Source organism: Patagioenas fasciata, chromosome 4, assembly GCF_037038585.1.
Source record: "Patagioenas fasciata isolate bPatFas1 chromosome 4, bPatFas1.hap1, whole genome shotgun sequence".
Lineage (NCBI taxonomy): Eukaryota > Metazoa > Chordata > Aves > Columbiformes > Columbidae > Patagioenas > Patagioenas fasciata.
This window is the reverse complement of record NC_092523.1, coordinates 76,107,597-76,127,995: the sequence shown is the minus strand read 5'-3', so window position 1 is coordinate 76,127,995 and position 20,399 is coordinate 76,107,597. Positions and strand designations below refer to the sequence as shown.

General features: G+C 41.7%; 2 protein-coding genes across 4 annotated transcripts in view; one reads left to right on the top strand and one right to left on the bottom strand.

Annotated features, from left to right (window-relative positions):
• NFKB1 (nuclear factor kappa B subunit 1) overlaps window positions 1-6,824 on the top strand; it is a 56,209-nt gene extending 49,385 nt beyond the window's left edge. For both annotated transcript variants that reach the window (XM_065836079.2, XM_065836080.2), the window contains exons 17-24: window positions 804-1,005; window positions 2,161-2,330; window positions 2,916-3,018; window positions 3,848-3,972; window positions 4,747-4,813; window positions 5,147-5,319; window positions 5,452-5,629; window positions 5,939-6,824. In XM_065836079.2, the coding sequence (XP_065692151.2) occupies window positions 804-1,005; window positions 2,161-2,330; window positions 2,916-3,018; window positions 3,848-3,972; window positions 4,747-4,813; window positions 5,147-5,319; window positions 5,452-5,629; window positions 5,939-6,126 (1,206 nt within the window). In that variant the 3' untranslated portion in view covers window positions 6,127-6,824. The remainder of the gene's footprint in view (window positions 1-803; window positions 1,006-2,160; window positions 2,331-2,915; window positions 3,019-3,847; window positions 3,973-4,746; window positions 4,814-5,146; window positions 5,320-5,451; window positions 5,630-5,938) is intronic.
• Window positions 6,825-12,416: 5,592 nt separating this feature from the next.
• Window positions 12,417-20,399, bottom strand: part of MANBA (mannosidase beta) — a 43,964-nt gene continuing 35,981 nt past the window's right edge. For both annotated transcript variants that reach the window (XM_065836081.2, XM_071808235.1), the window contains exons 15-17: window positions 17,136-17,278; window positions 15,099-15,356; window positions 12,417-13,013 (exon numbers count right to left, since the gene is read on the bottom strand). In XM_065836081.2, the coding sequence (XP_065692153.2) occupies window positions 12,789-13,013; window positions 15,099-15,356; window positions 17,136-17,278 (626 nt within the window). In that variant the 3' untranslated portion in view covers window positions 12,417-12,788. The remainder of the gene's footprint in view (window positions 13,014-15,098; window positions 15,357-17,135; window positions 17,279-20,399) is intronic.

The window sequence follows — 20,399 nt, the reverse complement described above, 5'->3', positions numbered from 1 at the left end:
CAATTTTTAGATTATTTTAGTGTTGGAAGTCTGATTTCCCAAACCTTACTGGAATGCCTTCTGTTTAAATACATACATTTCTGAGTTTGAGGAGTTCTACATGATTCTGTTCACTGGCAAGACTGTCGAGAAAGCCATATACAATTGGAAATACTGGAAGCCTCTTGGTCCGAGAGCCTCTCGGTGCTGCAGGTGTCTTCGCACAAAATGGATAACGTGCAAATACAGTCAGCTAGCTGGACACATTGTGTAAATGCACAGTTGTTCTGCACTTTGACAAATGCACAGAACAACAAGATTTTCTTCTTTTCTGTGCAGAGCCGTTCTAGGGACAAGGAAATCCCAAGCCCGTGGCTGCGAGCGCCCTGTGCAGGAGCAAAATCTGGGCATAGCCGAGTGCCCAAGGCCAATTTGAGCAGGCTCTGGAAAGCACAGGTGCTCCCTCTGTGGCATGAACTCGGCCATGGGGCAGCTGGCAGCGGGGTTACAGTGTCTGTGGGGTACAGGGATCATCTCATTTCCCAAGTCCCTTGCCCCACAGTGCTCAAACAGGCAGGTCAGTGCCCTGGCTCTGTAGAGCAGGCAGCAGCTTTGTTCCTCCCAAAGTCTCACTGCTGACACTGGCAAGGCAGCTTTTATTTCCAGTAAGGAGAAACCCTGTTTGCAGTAGAAAAAAATGCACGCACGTGCGAGCTTTTCATTCCTGTTAGCTTTGAGCTGGAGGAACATCTTCTCACAGTAGGAGCTTTTGTGGGTTTAAAAGATTTCTGCTGCTTATTTTCTCCTGGCTTTGTCCCTTGTAGACCCCCTTGCACCTGGCAGTGATCACCAAGCAGACAGAGGTGGTAGAAGACTTGCTGAGGGCCGGAGCAGATGTCAGCCTTCTGGATCGCCATGGCAATTCCGTCTTACATTTAGCTGCTGCTGAAGGAGACGACAAGATTTTGAGTGTACTCCTCAAGAACAAGAAGATCTTATCGATGGTTGACCTTTCCAACGGTGAAGGTATGGAAAGATAATGGCTGTATTTTACACACCTCCAGGACAAGCACACCTCAGTTCCTGCCAACACACTGTTTTTACAATGGTAAATACAGACCGTGGAAATAGCATTTTTCCCCATTTTGCACATGCCATCCTTGGCTTTTATATGCCAAGAACATAGACATGTAGGTTTTGTGGTTATACAGAACATAAAGATTTGTAATGGCCATGTGACACAGTATGGATTTGAATTTTTGTTACTGTGTATTCTTTTTAATGTTAAAAATCTCCAAGCCCTGTGTTCCTCCTGAGATACCTTGTGCAACCACTGTTTTTAGAAAAAATCACCCCAGAAGAAAATGTTTCCTCCTCTCTAGTGAATGAAATCCCCTCAAAAATAATTTGTGGACCAGTGTCAATTTTCATACCTGGTACTTTGTGACCATACAGAATTAGAGCCTATAAAATAACCACAAGGACCACGACCAGTGGTGCAGGTCACTTGAATTTAGTACTCCTGCCTCTAGTGATTACAAAATGTCTGACCTAAAAATGCCATTATGGGAATCAAAAAACTGTGTGAAGTTTCTCAGAGAGAGATTTTTGGTGTGGTTGGTTTGAGGGTGATGTTTGGTTGGTTTTTAGATACAAGGCTTTATTATTCTCTTTTTGAGCTGGTGCGGGTAATCTTGAGGTGGTGCGGCAGTGTGACCTTACAGGAGGATGACTACTAAAATATACCTGTTATTGGCCAGACTGTTTCTAAAAGCAATGTTCAGTAGCAGATGGGGCCAGTGCGGGCTGCCTCTTCATTTACTACCAAGGTGCAAATTCTCTTTTTAAGGCTACTCTCCTTTGAGGGAAAAAGATGCTCTAGGTGAGCTCTTTAGTTCCTGCCTTTTCTACCTTATAATTTGATTTCTTTTTTTCCCCATGCATGGCTTTGACTCGCCATGAGTAACACAACTGCTTCCATTTTATGAATAAAGAACATTTTTATTAACACCAACTTTCAGTGTACAAGCAGGCAAAGTAAGTCCCATCAGCTCAGGTAACTACAGTAACTCAATCATTTTATAATTCTCATAGATGAGGCCACTTCCAAATTCATGACTCAGACATTTCCATATATTTCAAATATCAATGTACACGATGGATGGGTTTTGTGTTGTGTAGGTCTCAGTGCAATTCACATGGCGGTGATGGCAAACAGCATGTCCTGCCTCAAACAGCTGATTGCTGCTGGCGTTAACGTCAATGCTCAGGAACAAAAATCTGGACGAACTGCATTGCATTTAGCTGTTGAACACGAGAACATCCCTTTGGCAGGCTGCCTTTTGCTCGAGGTAAGGGTGGAATTTCTTTCTCCCGGGTCTTTTCACTTATGTAAGTTAAAAGTCTTGAAAAATCCTCAAGTGCCTTAGAAGGGAGGTTGGAAGGGTTTTTTTCCTGTTTATTGACTTGATTACTTAAATGGGTATAATGGCAAAATTATTGCTAATGCTATTCACTACTACTTGTTCAGCACCACTGGTGAAACTTTTGCCCAAGTTGAGGAATTTAGTTTGTGACCCTGACGTGACCGCGTATGCTGTGTTTAATTTGCACTGAGTAATCCCGGCAGCCATTAAAACTACTCATGAACAAGTTAATCACTTTGTGAAGTGGAATGTGGATCCAGGTGTGCGTGGAGAGCTTGTCGTGTGTATCTGTGCATATTTGTCTCATCTCCTTAACACCTTGATCCTCGTGTGCTTAAGAGCTCCCGCGGCAGCTGCAGCTGGGGAGGAGCGCGGCGCTGCGGGCCGTTACTTTTTCATTCCTTCTTTTCGGACAGCACTTATGCAAACAGACTATGGTGCAGTGTGAGTCTGCAGTTGTATTGTCTAGAGGAGTACCGCTTTTCTTTTTGTTGTTAAATACAAACTTAGGGCGACGCGGATGTGGACAGCACTACCTACGATGGGACAACTCCTCTTCACATAGCAGCTGGACGGGGCTCTACAAAACTGGCAGCCGTTCTCAAAGCAGCAGGTAGGAAAGTGACAATTCTTTCACAGTGACAATGCAGCTTACAAGGCTGCAAGCGGAAAAGAAGGTGCCAGTGAACTTGCTTAATGAGCAGAAGATCAGATGTTAGAAACATGGAGGTCTGGTTTTTATCAGTACCTCCTTTCAGGTGCGCTGCTCTTTAGCACCATCTAATGGCTAAAAAAGCAAAATGTACTCTTGGATGTCTTTTCACTATTTATTTTGTATTTTTTTTGTAGCTGAAAAAGCAGAGGAGACCTCATTAAAAAGTTGGGATAAGTGCGGGGCTGCTTAAAAAAACAAGAAAAAATAGGTCATTGAAACATGAGCTTGCTGGGGTCTCCAATTTCATATCCCTGTGGAAGAGTTAGTTTTAAGTATTTGTTGGAGCTTTTTTTCGGTTGTATTTAGACCTGATTTTTGTCATTCAAAACAGAAATCTAAGCCTCCTATTGCTCTGGCTGTGTGCTTGGTCTTTTACTAAGCCTCACACTTTCAGTGACACTAGAAAAAGCAGCAGCGCACCATCGCTTATCACATTTGTGCTGCGCTCCGTATGAGCCAACACTCGAAGTCAGTTTGTGTAATCACGACTCTTTCTTTGGGCCCTAACACCTGCTTGCCATTGTTTCCCTCTTTATAACAGTGCTGCATTGTACAGGGATGCGACAGCATTTAAATTTAGTTGATTTGCTGACTTAATATAAAATGTAATTTAGCTTGAGTAGCTAAATTAGCAGATTTGCCATTCAGAACTTAGAATGCATATTTCAGATATTGTTGAAAAGCCAACTTGAAGCCTTAAGAATTTTTTTGCACACTTGTTTTCCAGGTGCAGATCCTCACATTGAGAACTTTGAGCCTTTGTTTGATCTAGATGATGTGAAAGATGATGAAGATGATGATGAAGGGATCGTACCTGGAACAACACCGCTAGATATGGCGGCCAACTGTGAGGTACGTGGTCTGTTTTTTTCCTTTTGTTTTTTAATAATAAATGGATAGTTCAGCTCTCTCAGCCAACTCCTGCTCCTAATTTGCCATCAGAAATTAAACTGGCTCAGCCACCAAAAAAAAAAACAATGACCAGGCCCTTCTTGAAATAGTTGCATTACAGACTTCAATATGGAAAAGTATTTAGCTGGTTGGGCAGCTGGTATCTGAAAACCCATATTCTGAGTAAGACACTCTCTAGTGGGTTTTTTTGCTACATGTTCTTCAGAATTGCAGATTTTGTGTGCAGGAAAAACACACTTTTGTGTCCTACCCAGACAGTGAATAGGCCACACGATCCGTGCCTTGGCAGCTGAGTGTGTGCAGTTGGTCTGGTGTGAGTGTAAGGTACAACCAGTCACCATCTCTGAGTACAGGAGCTGTGGAGAGGTACCAGCTTTAGGTGGAAATCTAAGCCAGGCTTTGTTTTGAATTCCTGGTTGCAGACAGGCACTGACTCCTCACTCGGTGCTGCTGCTGCTTACTGCAAAGACTTCCTCTAGATCTTAAGAACAGTTGCCAGATGACATAGCGAAAGGGCAAGGGGATTCACTTCTCAACAGTTGTCCCTCAAGCTTTGCACAGGTCTTCTACTTTAGTCACACTGATCCTGGGGACAGAAAAAAAATGCCCATTTACAGATGCAATTAGGACTTTATACAAAACTACCGAGACTTATCAAGGTAATGGGTGCTAACCAGGTTTCTGCTAAATATTGACTTTAATGTATTCTCTTAGGTGTATGACATATTAAATGGCAAACCCTATGAGGCAGCAGTGGTTTCGGAGGACTTACTGCCACAAGGTAACATCTCTAAAGACTTGACAATATCCCTCTAGTAACTGAGTACTAAAAGTGTGCTTGCGGAAGTCATTGTCCTCAGAGAGCTTGTACCTGAAATGGGGAGGGAAAAGAGGTTCCCTCCCACCCACCAGTTCATAGAATGAGCGTGAGCCTGTTCAGAGGTAGATGACAAGGACACAACGGAGGACATGTTAAGTACTACAGCAACATGTCAGTAAACACTGGGATGGATGCACTCTAAAATACTCTTAAATTTGGCTTTGTTTCTGCTTAGAAATGAACTCTTGCATGATTTGTATAAATAATAAACTAACATATTTCTCTCTTCCCCAGGGCATTTGAGAGAGCTGAATGAAAGTTCCAGGATGCAGCTTTACAAACTATTGGAAGCACCTGATCCAGAGAAAAACTGGTCCACTCTAGCACAAAAACTGGGTCTTGGCATCCTTAACAATGCCTTCAGGTTGAGCCCTTCCCCATCAAAAACTCTGCTAGATAACTACGAGGTAATGTGGCTGTAATGAGTTTTAAAGAACACACAGACACGTAGAGAATGTTGTTCTGCCTGGTGAGACAGTGCAGCCCTCTGGTTTTAGCTGCTCTGGATGACAGCGAGCATCTGGTGTCTTCTCCCGTAGGTTTCTGGTGGTACAGTTCAAGAGTTGATTGCTGCTTTGAAACAAATGGATCACATAGAAGCCATCGAAATAATTCGAAAAGCACTGTCCATCTCACAAAGCCCATCTCAGCAGCAGGACAATGCAGCAAAAGCTCTTCCGTTGTCCTCAGGACCCACCTCTGCAAACAGAGAGACAGGTAAAATTGACAGTAAAGCATCAAGAGCTTTATTTAAAACATTTTTGTTGTTTAGAAAAACACAATCATGCTGACCACTGTTGTAGTGACACTGTGCCCACATGAGACCTTCAGCAGTGCAGCAAACCACATGCTTTGGTCAACTGAAAGAATTCAGCACATCTTTTCCTATTTTAATATCTAAAGTTAGGGTTATTTTCCTAGAGAAGAGCTTTAACCCTATTGGTTTGCGTTCCTTAGGCTTTCCTGAAAGCAACACTACCAAAGCAACACAGACAATCATATATTTCCCTTTTCTCTTTCCCTCAGGTGAGCTTTACAATAGCAAATTTCAAGACACCGAAAGCACGTGTGACAGCGGCGTGGAGACCTCCTTCCGCAAACTGAGCTTTACTTACTCAGACTCTCTGAGCAGCAAATCATCAGTAACACTGAGCAAAATGACCCTGGACTATGGCCATGGAAGTTCAGCGCAAAGCAATTACATAGCCAACTAGTAATATTCCATTAGCAATATGCAGTCCCAGGAACAAATGTGACATTAAAAATTACACCAGTGTCATCCTGGCCCGAGGGAAGTGAATTCAGAACCAAAAGTGCGCTGGAGGAACCAGAAAACAAACCTGAAGCAATTGTGACTTCAGGGTGTGACTCCCAGCTCTTGCTTCCTTCCTCAAGTATGTTTCATTTTATTCATTTACAAGCCATGTACAATAACCAGGGCTCTCCTGCCGCATTAATACACAGGACTGGACTGTGACTGACCTGAGCTTTCCTGGTTTGTGAGGATTTTCTTTTATAGCCCAAAGTCACTCCTTGTTAATGCATAATACCAACGCACTTAATAAAAAGAGGTAAGGCACACAGAGCAATCAGTACAGGTTCTAGCTGCTCTCTTCATAATTTTTGCAGCACAGTTAAATGAAAAAGGCTTATACAATAGCTGGCAAAGAAAAACCATTACTTCAATCACAACAATGACTTCTTAGAAAAAAGAGAATCCTAAAAAAAAAAAAAATCTTGTATATTTCAAATAATGTATTTAAAATTAACTTTGGTGCCTCTTATAAAAAAAATTCTCAAGTTTGGCATTTTTCTATTTGTAAATAGTTTTTTAATATCTGTTCCTTTTAAAAAAAGTGCTTTTTAAATGCTTATTTTTATTTTACTTTTATAATAAAAACCCAAAATGATATCTCGTTTACACTTGCTGTAATTTCTATGTATCTTTCAAGCAGAGTTACTGAAGATGTGTTGTTTCAGTTTGAGGCACTGATCCAAAATTATGCTGATTTCCAACTTCTAAAATTTAAAAACAAAAGGGTTGCAGGGCACTTGTTTTGAAGCTTAAGTATCTCTTACAATGGGAGAGCAGGAGCAGCAGGTAGTGCTGAGCAGCCGTGCTTTGGAGCTGAAGCCTCTGACTCATGGTCTCTTTTAGTTCTCTTAGTTATGGCAGCAGAGAATTATTTACTCTAAAACCAACTATTTAGCATCTCAGCAACACTCCAAAGAGATTGTTCTTCTCTGGGCTGTCTATAAACTCCTCTGATAACCATGTTCCTGAGCAGTATTCTGTCCTGTCTGAGCGTAACTGTTACAGATGTCAGCCCTACTAAGAATACCGAACAGGTATTAGATTTCATGGTAAAAAAGGCAAAGAGGACTATTGTCATTTACTCATAGCTGGTTTTCTTGGCACGAAGGTGGAGATTGGCAGCAATGGTCTTGGCTCAGCTCAGCCTTCAGTAACATGGGTGTCTTTGCGGAGAAGATGAATCAAGATCAACCTTAAGAATTGTTAAACTTAGAGCAGTAGTTGCTGTCATGAATTAAACCATGAGTAACAGGGAAAAAAAAACCAAACCACCAAACTTGTGAAATAATTTTTTATCCAGCTGAATTACTGAGCATGTTAATTACTTGCAGAGAAACAAGTTGCATAATAGTAAAAATGCCATTATTTCAGTTACTGCACATATAACCTGCATACGCAGTGTCAAAGGCATATGGATTTGTTCAATTACTGGTCTCTGCACTCCGGCTCTAACCAAACGAGGCCAAGTTTCTCATGTTCTGGGGGTGGGGGAGTTTCCTGAGCCCTCCAGAGCTGTGAGTCAAACAAACCGTCTGCTGTCACAATTTCCAGCACAACTCAGGGGGCTGGCACAGACTGTTATTGAGGTTTCCATAATCCTGCAGGGTCACCAGGTCACCCTGGCTGTTGATTCACACCTTTTACCCTTATTTCTGACCAGCTTTTGCTTCTAAACCACCAGAAGAAACCTGGGTCTGTATTTCCTTAAGCCCTGCATGACCAAATGCTGCATAATAGCTATTCATCAGGTTTGTGATCATGCAAAGAACAGCGGGACATCTGCCCTAGGCCCTGTGTATTCAAGTGTTTAAATGGCAGTCTGGCAGCTTCTTTCCTTGCAGCATCTCAGTCTATTTAACAAAAGAGGCTTTGGTCCTTTTTTTCCCCCTCTCTTTGTTTAGAGATAGAAAAAAACCTAAATATTCTCATTAATTCAAACAGGAAGACTGAAGTTTTTACAGTTGAGTCACATAATAGGACAACTTTCCCATCTCTATTAACCCTTAGCATCTAAAGCACGTGTCGCAGGCAACGCACCAGCTCGTGTAGGACATGCTACAGAAAGCAGCACAACATCTCCCAAGAGCCATCTGTGTCTTCTTGTACAGTTCTCATCCAGCAGGGCAAACCTACTGGAGAGCCTCGTCTATACCTCAAGCAGCTCCATTAAAAGAAAATGCCAAACCTCACAGCTTTACTCTTTCTGCTTTACCTTTTTTCATACTAGCAGGTGGTCATCCTGTACAGGGCCCACTGGCTGGCACTGGTGGCAGCTGGGAGAAGGCTGGGCTCTGTGCAGGGATGAGCATGAAGGCAGCACACAGGGGAACCAGGCTTAGCAAGAGAAAGCGTAAGCAATACAGACAAGTCTTAACCTTTTGAAGTGGATATATTCTTCCTAACAGGTAACTATCGAGATGTACTTATTTGCATCATCATCATACCTGCTTACCTCAGATACAGATTTATCCTTGCATCTCCTTGCCCAGAATGTAAGTGCTACTCCTATTTCAAAAATGTGATGGAAGAAACTAAAGAGAGTCCTGCAGGAGCTCAGGAATTCACTGCCTGAGCGTTCCTGTCTATACCTGACTTAAGAAGAGAAACCTCTTTCACTTAATTGCTGAGCAGAGGGTAGCAATGGTGTAACTCAATCAGCATTTAATGTTTTAATTCCTCAACACAGTGAAAAAGGACCAAAGTTCAGCTCTTGCATCTGACAGCAGCATGCTTCCCCACGAGGCCACCACCTCCACAGACAGCTCTCATTCTTACTGAGACCAGCTCTGGATTATCCAACACCATCCCGGGCCATAGAGCCTGGTTCAATCCACAGGCCAGTGTTTTAAATATGCAAGGGTCAGGTCCCTTCTACCACAGCCAATCCCCTCAACAGAGTCAACCAGGTCTCCAGGCAGCTACAAACTAATAAAACTATGCAAAGAGAGAGCAATGCTGAACCACTTCGCACTCACAGAGCCCATCAAGAAATCTCAAGATCAACTTCCAAATAAGACCCGCCCCCCAAGACGGGGTCCTGGCAAGTGACCAGACTCACCACCTTCCACCTGACTAGTCCTCAGAGTATTGTTTCCCTTCATACCACAGCGTGTTTCCTTTACGATAGTTGCCCAGACCAAAGACACCTCTATTTTGGCTACAATGCACATTAATAATCAAAACTCCTGCAGAGTAAGATGCCTTTTCCTCAGCGTTGGCAGGGATAAAACTAAGTAATTTTAAGGTTCTGTGTTTTTCACTTAAGTTTTGTTTTTCCGCCCTAATTAAACTAAATCAGGGTTTTGTTTCACTGTCTTGTAACACCTGACTGGAAAGTAGAGTTACGTAAACCCGATTCCTTGACTGGGACATGTCATTAAATATTCAAATCACAAGTTCCTGGATAACTCAACTTACCCCTCAGAGGGTAAGAAAGAAAACTGCAGTTCTGATGGTGTGAAGGCTTCTGCGCCACAAGAGAGAACAAGAAACTCACTGGCCTGCTCCTCTGCACCTGACAATGCTACAGGTCACTGAAGGGGTCTCTGCTACACATCTCCAAAACCAGAAATGGGACTAAGAGAAGTAAATGTACTGAAGACACGTGTCTAAGGCAGAAAAATCATTCAGGACCCAAGGTATGCAAACAGCAGGTAACAACAAAGACTTAGTAAAGAGCTATAAACACTTACTTAGAGAGGCAACATGTAGATACAAGTGATGGCTGCTCTGAAGATCTCCTCACTGGTGTGTTCCTGTCTTCACCTTGAGCCAAGACAAAGGCACAACAATATCACCAAGCACAGTACGTAACGGCCAAGTACCATGGAGAAATGGTTAACCAAGGTACCTGTTACAGCTGTGTGGGGGAGAGGAGAAAATAGCATCTATAAATACACACCTACAACACCAGAAAACCAAAAGAACATATTAAAGTATTAAGACAATAATGGAAGTGCAGCTCCCCCATTCAATTCTGGTTTGAGCTCAAGCACAAATTGGGCTTAAGCAGAATTGCTAATCTTTCATAACAGCACTTAGTGCTGAACTACAGCTTTGCAGTGGCAAAGAACAGACCCACACTTCAGGGAGATTCTGACCTTCAAAAATCACAATTTAAAAATTGTCTGAGCCTTTTCATGCCAATCTGGTAACAGCAGAAAACAACAGCAACAAAAATATTATAAAAGAATGCTGTTGTGCATAACCGTGCTTCAATTATTGATCATGTACCACACTGTTTCTTTCATGATTTTGACTGAATGTCGTGACAGGCTAACCAAGGTCACAGTTATCCAAACTCAGAGTTTATGCTTTCTCACCATCCAAAATCTCCCAAACTTCACTCATATTCTGCGATGCACTAAGAACAAATATCATTTGCCTTCAGATAATCCTCTTGATCTCCTTTGAAACAAGTAATTCTGTCAAAGCTTTGATTTATTTAACGCCATTAACTGCCAATTTGCAATCCTACCTAGATGTTGCTGGAAGAAACTCTTCTACATCAGTGTAAAAGAAAGACATCAACCAAACAGCCTTTTCCTAATACACCACAGTAATATTTATTAATCATATTTATTCCACATTTAACCATCCTTACCTTATATTGACTCTGTTGCTGCTTCGATTCCAGAACACTGAAAAAACTGAAGGATTTTTCTTGTATTGTTGGCCCAGGATGCCTCTCAGATAACTACTAAATTCCTTTATCAACGTCTGCATTTTCTCTTAGTATTTGCGACTATCATTTTTCCTATTTACTTTATATAACCTATAAATATTGGAACAGACATATTTTGAGTACTTTCATGTTTTCTTTCAACTAGGACACGTTTTGAATCAGAAAAGCCCTCCTGTGCAACCGCAGTCAGTTGTTTTGCTGACCTAATAAAACATTTGCAAGCAACTTCCATTTTTCATTTCCCTTTCATCTTTAAGTTTTCCCTCTTGCTCAGGAGAATGTCAGTTTTGGTTAAGACCCAATTCAAAAGGCACCAGAGACCGCTGAGCATCAGTCACTACGCTCATCTCTTTGCCCATTAAAACTGTGATCGCTGCAAGAAAACCACCCCCAGCTCCAAGTTCTCTAAGTGACCAAAGGAACGTGCAGCCGCTCTCTCCGCACAGCAAACAAAACCCACCTGGTGCTTTTGCCACCAAGATGGACATCACCAAACACCAACTGTGAAGTGCTAATTCTGCTAGGTGCTCTGCAAGGAATCAAATACTTTCTTGGATGGTGAGAGAATGCTCGGGGAACCCCAGCAAGATCACGGCTGCATTTCAAACCACATCTGACAGACGAGAGCGATGTCCAGCAACCTGTCCACAGCATGGCTGGGTGACCTGGATTTCCTGACTGCCAAACCCTCAGGCTTTCAGCTCCACAGGCTCCAGCAGCTCCTAAGCTGAAGCAAGCCTACTTTCTTTGTATCAAATGCCAAAGTGAGACAACATTTCCATGGGAAACCTAGACATTTTAAAAACAGAACAGTGAAGCACCACTACTTTGTATGGACTACGGAGTTCAGTGTCCCACCAGATCTAACCATGGGGAACATCTGCACAAAGATGTGAAATGCAGCTGAGGTTTTCCTTTGTTGGAAGGAGAGGAGGATCAGTATGGAGCACAGGGTAATGCAGGAGGTAACACAGCAGCTGTGCAGCAATGTCTGAGTGACAACAGCAGCCCCTGCACTCTGCAGCCACTAGATAAACAACAGTCACTTGTAACTCCTTGGTCTTCACAAACCACCATTTATCTTCTGTACTGCCCTCTCTCTCTTTGCACCCATCGTCAACTCCTCTCCCTGTTCCTTTTCCCACAGCCACGTATATCGTACAGTGTCACGTTACGCAGGATCCCATGCAGCAGCAAAGGGCTTGTGACCGCACCTGCAGCACTCTGGGTAGAGACAAAGCTAGATGTGGAGCTCTCAAGGTTATTGCTAAATGTTGCATGAGAAGAGAGGAAAGTCTTGTACTCAATTCCCCTTTCAGATCTGCCCACCGGACAGAGCAACAGCCTGGAAGGGTAGGACTAGTGCTCCCCAATCTGGGTGTAGATGGATAAAGCCACCCCAAGTGGGGCACACACCCATGGAGGCGGTGGCAGCTCCACTCTCTTGCTGTTATCCTAAGATGAATTTCCACTTACGGCATAGCAAAACTGGAAAAAAAATAGACTTTCACAAGCATAGTCTGGAGATTGATATTTGTGTTGCCTCTTAGGATGAATTCACAACCCAGTAATTCATCTTGTGTGAACTGGAGAAGTCGGGCCAGCTCTCTTGCACCAACTCACCCCTCCCATTTTATACATGGGATATATTTTTCCCCATTACCTAAGAAAGCCTTACTTTCAATACACATATATTAGATGCAAGTTTTGCTGTTGGTACCTTTACATTGAACCAGCAATTAAAATCAACATGACAGGAACAGACAGTATGTTCTCCAGGCAGCTCAAATTCTACATCACTTCAACTTTAGCTAAATTCTTCTGATTTTTTTTCCTCTTCCTTTTCCACTCCTTATCTAGAAGGAAACAAAGTATCCTCAGGCAACATCCAGCAGAGAGGTCAAGGTCAGTGACTTCTCCAGTTCTTCAACACTGGTAGGTTCCCAAGGATAAAACACAACTGCTTTCTTCTTTTCGGTCATGAGGAAGCCATTGTCACTAAATCTGCCTTTTATACTCCCCACGTCCAGAGAAACAAAAGGAGCAATTGCAGTGGTCTGGAGAGCAAATATATAAATGTCATCTTGTTGCGATACAGAGGCCTGGAAAAGAAAGAAGTTTTTAAAACCCCAAATAAATAAAATATACATGTTAAATAACCCCCCAGTTAGTTACACTTGAATGGGAAAGACCTGCACATCAGTAAAAAAGACTGAAGCAAAAGCTCAAACCAACAGGATTCATATGTAAGAACTATGGAAAAACTACAAGTGTTATTATAGCCTTCGTACAGAATACTACAAATTGTAGAAAAATGCCATGACATGTTCTGATTCTACAATCTTCTTATGAAAATAACCAAATAAATGGTAATCTGGCTTGCACCTAGTGCTGGTATCATCTGCTTACTGCAGTGAAAGAGAGTTGTACTTTCACCAACACAATTCACTCAACTTACTAATTCCCAACTACTAAAGTAGCTGGCCGTTCAATTACATTCCATTATAGAAATACACAGAAGGTGGTAAAAACCACAGTAGCACAGGAGGCCACCTCATCTTATGGAGCATGAAGTCCTTGCACTAAGAAGGCAGCGATATTGTGAAATATTAGGACAAGGTATAATGTTTTATATTAAGTTCCATCAGTAGTTAATCACAGAGAGGCTTAAATCACAACCAGGACGCATTTTCACGCAGCACTCTCCATTCACAATCATGAAATACACTACATCATTTTCAAATACCAATTAACTGTATAGGAAAAGCAGATAAATTATGTTAAGTGCAGAAAACACATCCTGCTTACAAGACAGCCAGCACTATTTAAGAAAAAGCACATGTCATTTACATTGTGTGTTTCCTGAAGAAACACTGAAGTCTTCATGTTTTTTGAAAGCAACATTATGAAAAGTAGCCCTTGGATTAGCAATGCATTTGAAAAGCTACTTAGTTTATTAGTAACTATGTATAGAAGCACCAGCTTCTCACAAACCAGAATATTTTTTAAAATAACAGTTGCATACTTTCCTAAAATAACCACTTTGCATTTATCCTCGCTAGCTTATCCTTCTCAGTTAGTGCTTTGGAGACAACACAGCCATGGGAAAAAGGAGTGACATGTCCCAGTGATGCTCCGGTTGCAGAGCTTTTATTGTCAGTGATATCACCCACAAAAAACCCAGCAGGACTCGGACTCCAGACTGTGCCACCAAGCTGATTTCTTTCCTTTGTATACTCAGGAGGCAGACCCTGCTGCCATGGAAGAGATAAGAAGGGAAAATCTGGCCCGTTTTCTTTTTGTAAAGTAATTCTGCTGGTCCAGATTCAAAGAGATTGAAGAGCTCTATCCCCCGCTTGTTTAGTTTAGCTCTAAAGAGCAAAGCTGCAGTTTGGAAGCCCAATGTGAAAACACACAGCCAATCTGCTCATTAAGAATTTTGCCAATAAGATTTACATACTAAGAAGTAAGGTTTAACAAAATGTGTGTACACACACACACAGAGTGTTTGCGCTCTGTATACACAGCATGCTTGCCAGGAACAGAAGAAATCCAGGGAAAAAGCAACAAATGGGCTCAGTGACAGTGATCCAACACCGATGCTTTCTGTGCCTGTTCAGAAGATGGACACGCTTGCCAGATATTAAGAAATAATCACTATTATGCAAATCAGAACCCATAGCTGGAAGGCAGGGGTTTGTGGCAAGAGGAAAGGAGCATGCAATACTGCATGTTAGCAATGGTACACGAGCACTGCAAGAGGAATATTGGTGACAATAATACACTCCACTGAATTAGTGTGACCCAGTACTGGCACACAGTCTGCCAGCCAAAACACCTGCCATGATGCTATTTGCTATCTAGGGACAAAAAGAATGAAAGGAGCAATGCCACAGCAGTCAGGTAAAACACAATAAAACAAATGAAATGAAGACTTCATTATTTAAGACTAAAAAAAAAAGCCAAGCACAAAAAGCCAAAACAACACAGGCGAAACCACCAGTGTTATTTAGATATGCATAAAGTGACAAAGAAAAAGAAAAAAATGGTTTTGAGCTCAATGTGGAAGCTGGAATTGCAACAGCTATGGAAAAAGAACAGAATCAGACACTGCATAGCAGGCAAACAACTCAAAACAGTGAGATTAGCAAAACCGAACACAGTAATTTAGCGTTGTTGATGCTTACACTAAGCTGGGCCTTTTCTAGTCCTACAGCATCCTTCGGTGATGAAAGGAAGTGATGGTTCCTAGGACTCTGGAGCCCACTTTCTCCCACAAGCCAGAAAGTAACAACACAGCTTTTCCTGGTACAATTTTTGCATCTTTCCAGCAAGTCATTTATGGACTCCTTGTAGATGGGGACAGCACTTTGTGCTTTAACGGTCACATCAGCTTTGGCCAGGGTGCATACAGGCTCCAAAGAACTCCAGCTGTGCACAACGACCTATCAAGTGATTGAGAGAGCACAAAGCTTAGAAGAAAAGTTGTACCTGTGAAAACAACCCAGCATCCTGCCTTTCAGATCCCTCATTCCAAGAGATGTTCTCCTGACAGGACCAGCTGATTTCCACTCAGCAAGGAACTCCACAAAGATTTAAACAACTGATATGGCATAATAATTAGATCATTATATAAACCTAACAAGAAGTCAGTTTCAAACACTCTGGATCTGTTCTTGACCTGCAAGGCTTTTTGATTTCTCCAGGCTCCTTGAGAGGATGGGGTTGCCAATTCCTGCCACGAGAGCGCTGAGAAATGGAATTAGTAAGTGAATCATTTGTCGAGTCCTTTTCCTCCCCTCCCTCATGAAAAAAGTCAAACAAAGGATTTTCTTGTGATTGCTCATTGTTATCTGATGCAATCCAACTGGGTAATCTAGAGCTTCTGCACCGTCACTGCACCATCTTAAAAGGGATTACGGAAGTGATATTATTAAAGTAAGATATGCATTCCCAGAGATCACGCGTGCATTATGAATGCACCCTTACATTTAAAAAAGAAAAGAAAAAGCAGCATAATTTGGAAGATAAGCACTTAATGAGAATTACAGCAGTCTCTCTCTTCATACATATTAGGTTGGTTGTGACCTTAACGGGGTCTGCAATGAGGTACAGATCTGAACTCCTTTCAAAAGCTTTAAATTCCAAATTTTCTTCAAGAGCAAAATACGTTACTTATCAGAACCACCCTATTGCAAATGCTTCTCTGACATTATCAGAAAATTTGAACTTAAGTCTGTTATAATAACTCAGACCAGAAACAAACCATTTCAGTAAATGCAGTCCTACTCTAAGAACTAACTATCCAGAAACTGACACCATTTTCTCTACTGGAGGTTGTCTGCTGCCAAAAATCTCTCCAGAGCAGAAATAAGAGCAGATTCCTCTATAAACTACTAACCTTATAAATCTGAAAACTCATTGCAGCCCACCAGAAAGAGCAGTGAACTACTGGCACACTCAAACTACTAATGCCAAAACTACCACTGAATCATTTCAGGTTCACTATTTTGCTATTCTTCCCAGCCTTTTCACACGGGACATGCTTTATATCAGGAATTGCATCTTGCAGTGGCTCCTCAATTTGCTTGGAATACGATTGCCATATGATTAACGGCAACAAAATATAACAAAGCAAAAAGCAAAACCATGTTCTACAGGACAACTCAGAAGCCCAAATACCACCTGAAATCCTATCTGTTTCTATAGCATTGCAAGTAAACAGTTAAGGCATCAATTGTAAAATGGTGACATTGCGTAGATGACTTTGCAATTAAAGTACACCTAGATATTCTGTTGATATTTCAGAAAATAATCTAGTTCTTCCCAAAGCAGCATAGTTTGAGTACTGGCAAGCAATGGTCCAATCCTTGTTTTCCCCCCCACTTAGTCAGTTAACCCAGTTCCAACACACAGGGAACAGTTTTGTTAAGTAGTGAGGTATCACTTTTCACATTTTGTTCTATTTAACCATCAGTCCCTTTAAGATTTAAGCAGAACAGTTAACTTCAGGCCTCTACATACGGGCTGTAAGAAAGGCCATTAATTCCTTGTTCTGTGAAGCAGTACACACTATTAATAAAGAACAGTGTTGACTAAGAAGATTAAAGATGAGAATTGTACCTCGTGTTTGAGCAAGGACTTTGTCTATACAAAGATGGGCTCATTTCAGCCTCTCACGTTCACGCAGGGAGGACACAAGGGTGGAGAGAAGTGTCACGTACCCTCAAAGTCAGCTTGTGGTCCACATGAAGATCTGAGACACCATACATGTACAAGACGCCTTTATCTTCATAGGCCACAGGCAGCAGGGGTGCAAAGAAGTTCTGGGCAAAATAATGGAGGAGTTTCCACTTGCCACCATACTCTGAAAAAGGTTAAAAGGAAGAAACATTCAGACTGAATCCAAGATTGCCTTGGCACACAATCCCTTCCTGCACTGAGGTTTCAGTGCCTGGTGACTTCAATTCTTTTCTCAGCTTAATTTACATGATGAAAATCTAAGCCTGAACTGTCTTAAATATGAAAATGAATAATGCAATTGAAGCAGAGCAGCTTCTGTTACTCAGTGTAATGTAAAATCTTGTTTCTCTTTGAATGGGCCTTACCCTCAAGTTCTGCTGTGCTCTGATTTCCAGCTGGATTATGTATCCACCTTGCAGTGGTTATGGAGGAAAAAAAGGGAAGGTTTGCTACCTAGGCAGCAGACACAGAGATCCTCAAGAAACCTGGGCAGTGAAGAAAACAACTCAGACTAAACTTGGCATTTACATTTCTGCAGGGAATAACAAACAAACAAACCGATAAAAAGGCAAACAAACCACACACCAAGTTTGTACCATTTCAAAACTCATCCTAGGGTTCAACTGCTACAGCTGTTGTTTCGGGATGTTTGCAAACATAACCAGTCTGCTTATTTCAGATCAGCTTTTTAAGGTTGATTTTTCCCTTCTCAAAAAGCCCAAAGCCAATTTGAAGAACAAAGCTCAACTGTCAGAGCAGTTTCACATGGGAAGGGTCTTCCAGAGAAGACTTTTCCAGCAATAGGATCTTGGTAAAACAATCGTCAAAGTAACTTCAGACAGCACAGAGAACCGAAGCTGATAAAAAAGCCACGTTCTTCCTCTCAGCTGCTGTCTTGATTTTCTTAAGACCAGAGTCACATTTCTTGATTTAAAAATAGGCAAGTTGCTTATAAAATACTCCCCTTGCCTAAAAATGGATGTAAGAAATCTGGAGATCATGTAGCTCTTGTGAGAAGTCTCTGGGCTTAAACTTTCCTGTTACAGACACGCATACCCACAGGCAATAGTCAAAAGTTATTTAAAACCAGCCCTAGGGCGGTTTTCTCCTTCTCCTGCAAGATTTGAATGAATTTTTAAAGAAATCCAAGTTCCCTAGTTTTTTGTTTTTTTTTTTTTCCTGATAATACAGGTTCTGCACTCTCTATGTTATCAAACTTCAGATCCAGAAACTGAAATTGGGTTTGTAATGAGATTCCAATACCCTTTTTCCTGACTGTTCCCTGAAGCCTTCTGTGAACCGATAGCAGGAGTGAGAACAAACGGTTCTCCCTAGAACAGATTTTAAATTAATCACTTCACACCACTAAATGCAACCTGAGAAACACGCTGCTAGTTCTTTGTCACCTGTCGCATGAGTGGTTACAAGCCCACCAGGGGCTCTAAATACTGAACCTGCAAGTTCTCTGTTCAAGGGAATCTCGTGACAACCAAGTTGGGCACCTCAAGCTGATGTTTGTGTGGGAGTGAGGTTAATTGCTATGTGCATCACAGCACTTGCCACCAAAACACGCTGCTCAGATGCTATAGAATTCAATGCTCCACCACCAGGCGCTGACAATCAAAACCCGGTTGTAGCAAAAGCTGTTGAGTTCTGAAGGCAGAAGTACCATGACACGAGTGCTGTGCTGTGTTTTCATTCAATCCCGAGCAAGCATCTTAAAGGCAAGTCAAACGAGAAATGTTTGCTGCCTTCTCCCCTCCTCACTTCAAGAGGAAACATTTCCGCTGTGTTCAGGAAATGATGTAAGCCCGTCCACAGCTCTGTGAAATAACACATTTAAATAAGCAGCACCCACTGGTGTTAACACTGTGCCATCTAACAAGATGCAGGAGCGTGGTTTTGAAGTGCAAATAAAACTAATTTCTCCGAAGTTTTGCATAATTCAGCCATTAGCATTTCAAAAATCCCTCTTACCACACTGCCTAATTAAATGAATATTAAACCTTTCCTCATTCCACTGAGGCACTGGAACAAAACAAAGGGACAGCTGTATCTCTGCTGAGCTTCTTTGCTGTAAAGTAACTTCAACAACAGATGAATAATTCAAGTATTTGATGTATTTTCTACAATGATGTCAGCTTTGTACTTTAAAAGACATTTATGGTCTCCACAATCACTTCATGTATCAATACAACTGTTTTTACAAAGAGACGTTTTTCCAAGCATCTTTTTCTCTTGAGGCACTTAAAGCCTAAGAGCATCAGCCATTGCTAGGATCATAAAAATGAACGCTGGGATATTCCGTTTCCCAATACAAGTTTACAAAGTTCAGAAAGATGAGCATTGTTGTTGGCCTGCTGCCTTAATATTTAAATAAAAAAGCTCGTTTCTTATACGGGCTTGTTTGCCTTTGTTGGTGAAAGTTACTTTGCTTGGATGATAAAGGGGAAAAAAAAACCCAAACCAACAAAAACCGAACACAACAAAAATGGAGGGACACAAACACCTCCCAGAGAAAGAGGGGAAGGATGGGGCAGGCTATTTTTATTTTAAAGCACGGCCAAACAGCATTTTGTTCTAAGGACAGCTCATGAACTTCACACTACCTCTTGGCTTTTTCTAGCTCACTCATCATTCTTCAAACATGAAATTCTTAAAAAAAGATTTTAAAAAACGAAATATGTGAGAAATAAAGAGAATCTACCCAAGTCCTATACAGCTGCCACAGAACAGATTCTCCATTTCAAAACTACTTCTAGACAAAGCATTTGGAACATGAAACAGCCACTTCCCTCACACCACGCATTCCTGCCCTATTTCTTACTAACTAAATGACTTATCTCTTCATATGTCTGATTACTCCATTTTTGTGTTCTAATCTATAAGGAGATATCACGTGCATAACCAGCATATTAGCAGAATGATTTTGTCACAAAGAGCGATTCACCCCACCTGACACTAAGTTTGGCATCAAATCTCAACTAGTCCTCTTCTCCTATAGAGAGCTTCTCAGAAGCCAGGGTAGGAGGTGTTGTATGAAATTCTACAAAAATCAAATTCAGCATGGAGAAGATGATTCATCCCACTTGTTAGACAGCTAAGGACACAATTAATCACACTCTGGAGATAACCATTGCTCCCCCACCCTGCTCACAACAGGATCACAGTTCTGTAGGGTTTTTTTGACAGTGCACTATGGCCTGCTAAAGGGAGAGGCTGTGATCATTTTACCATGGAGGCCG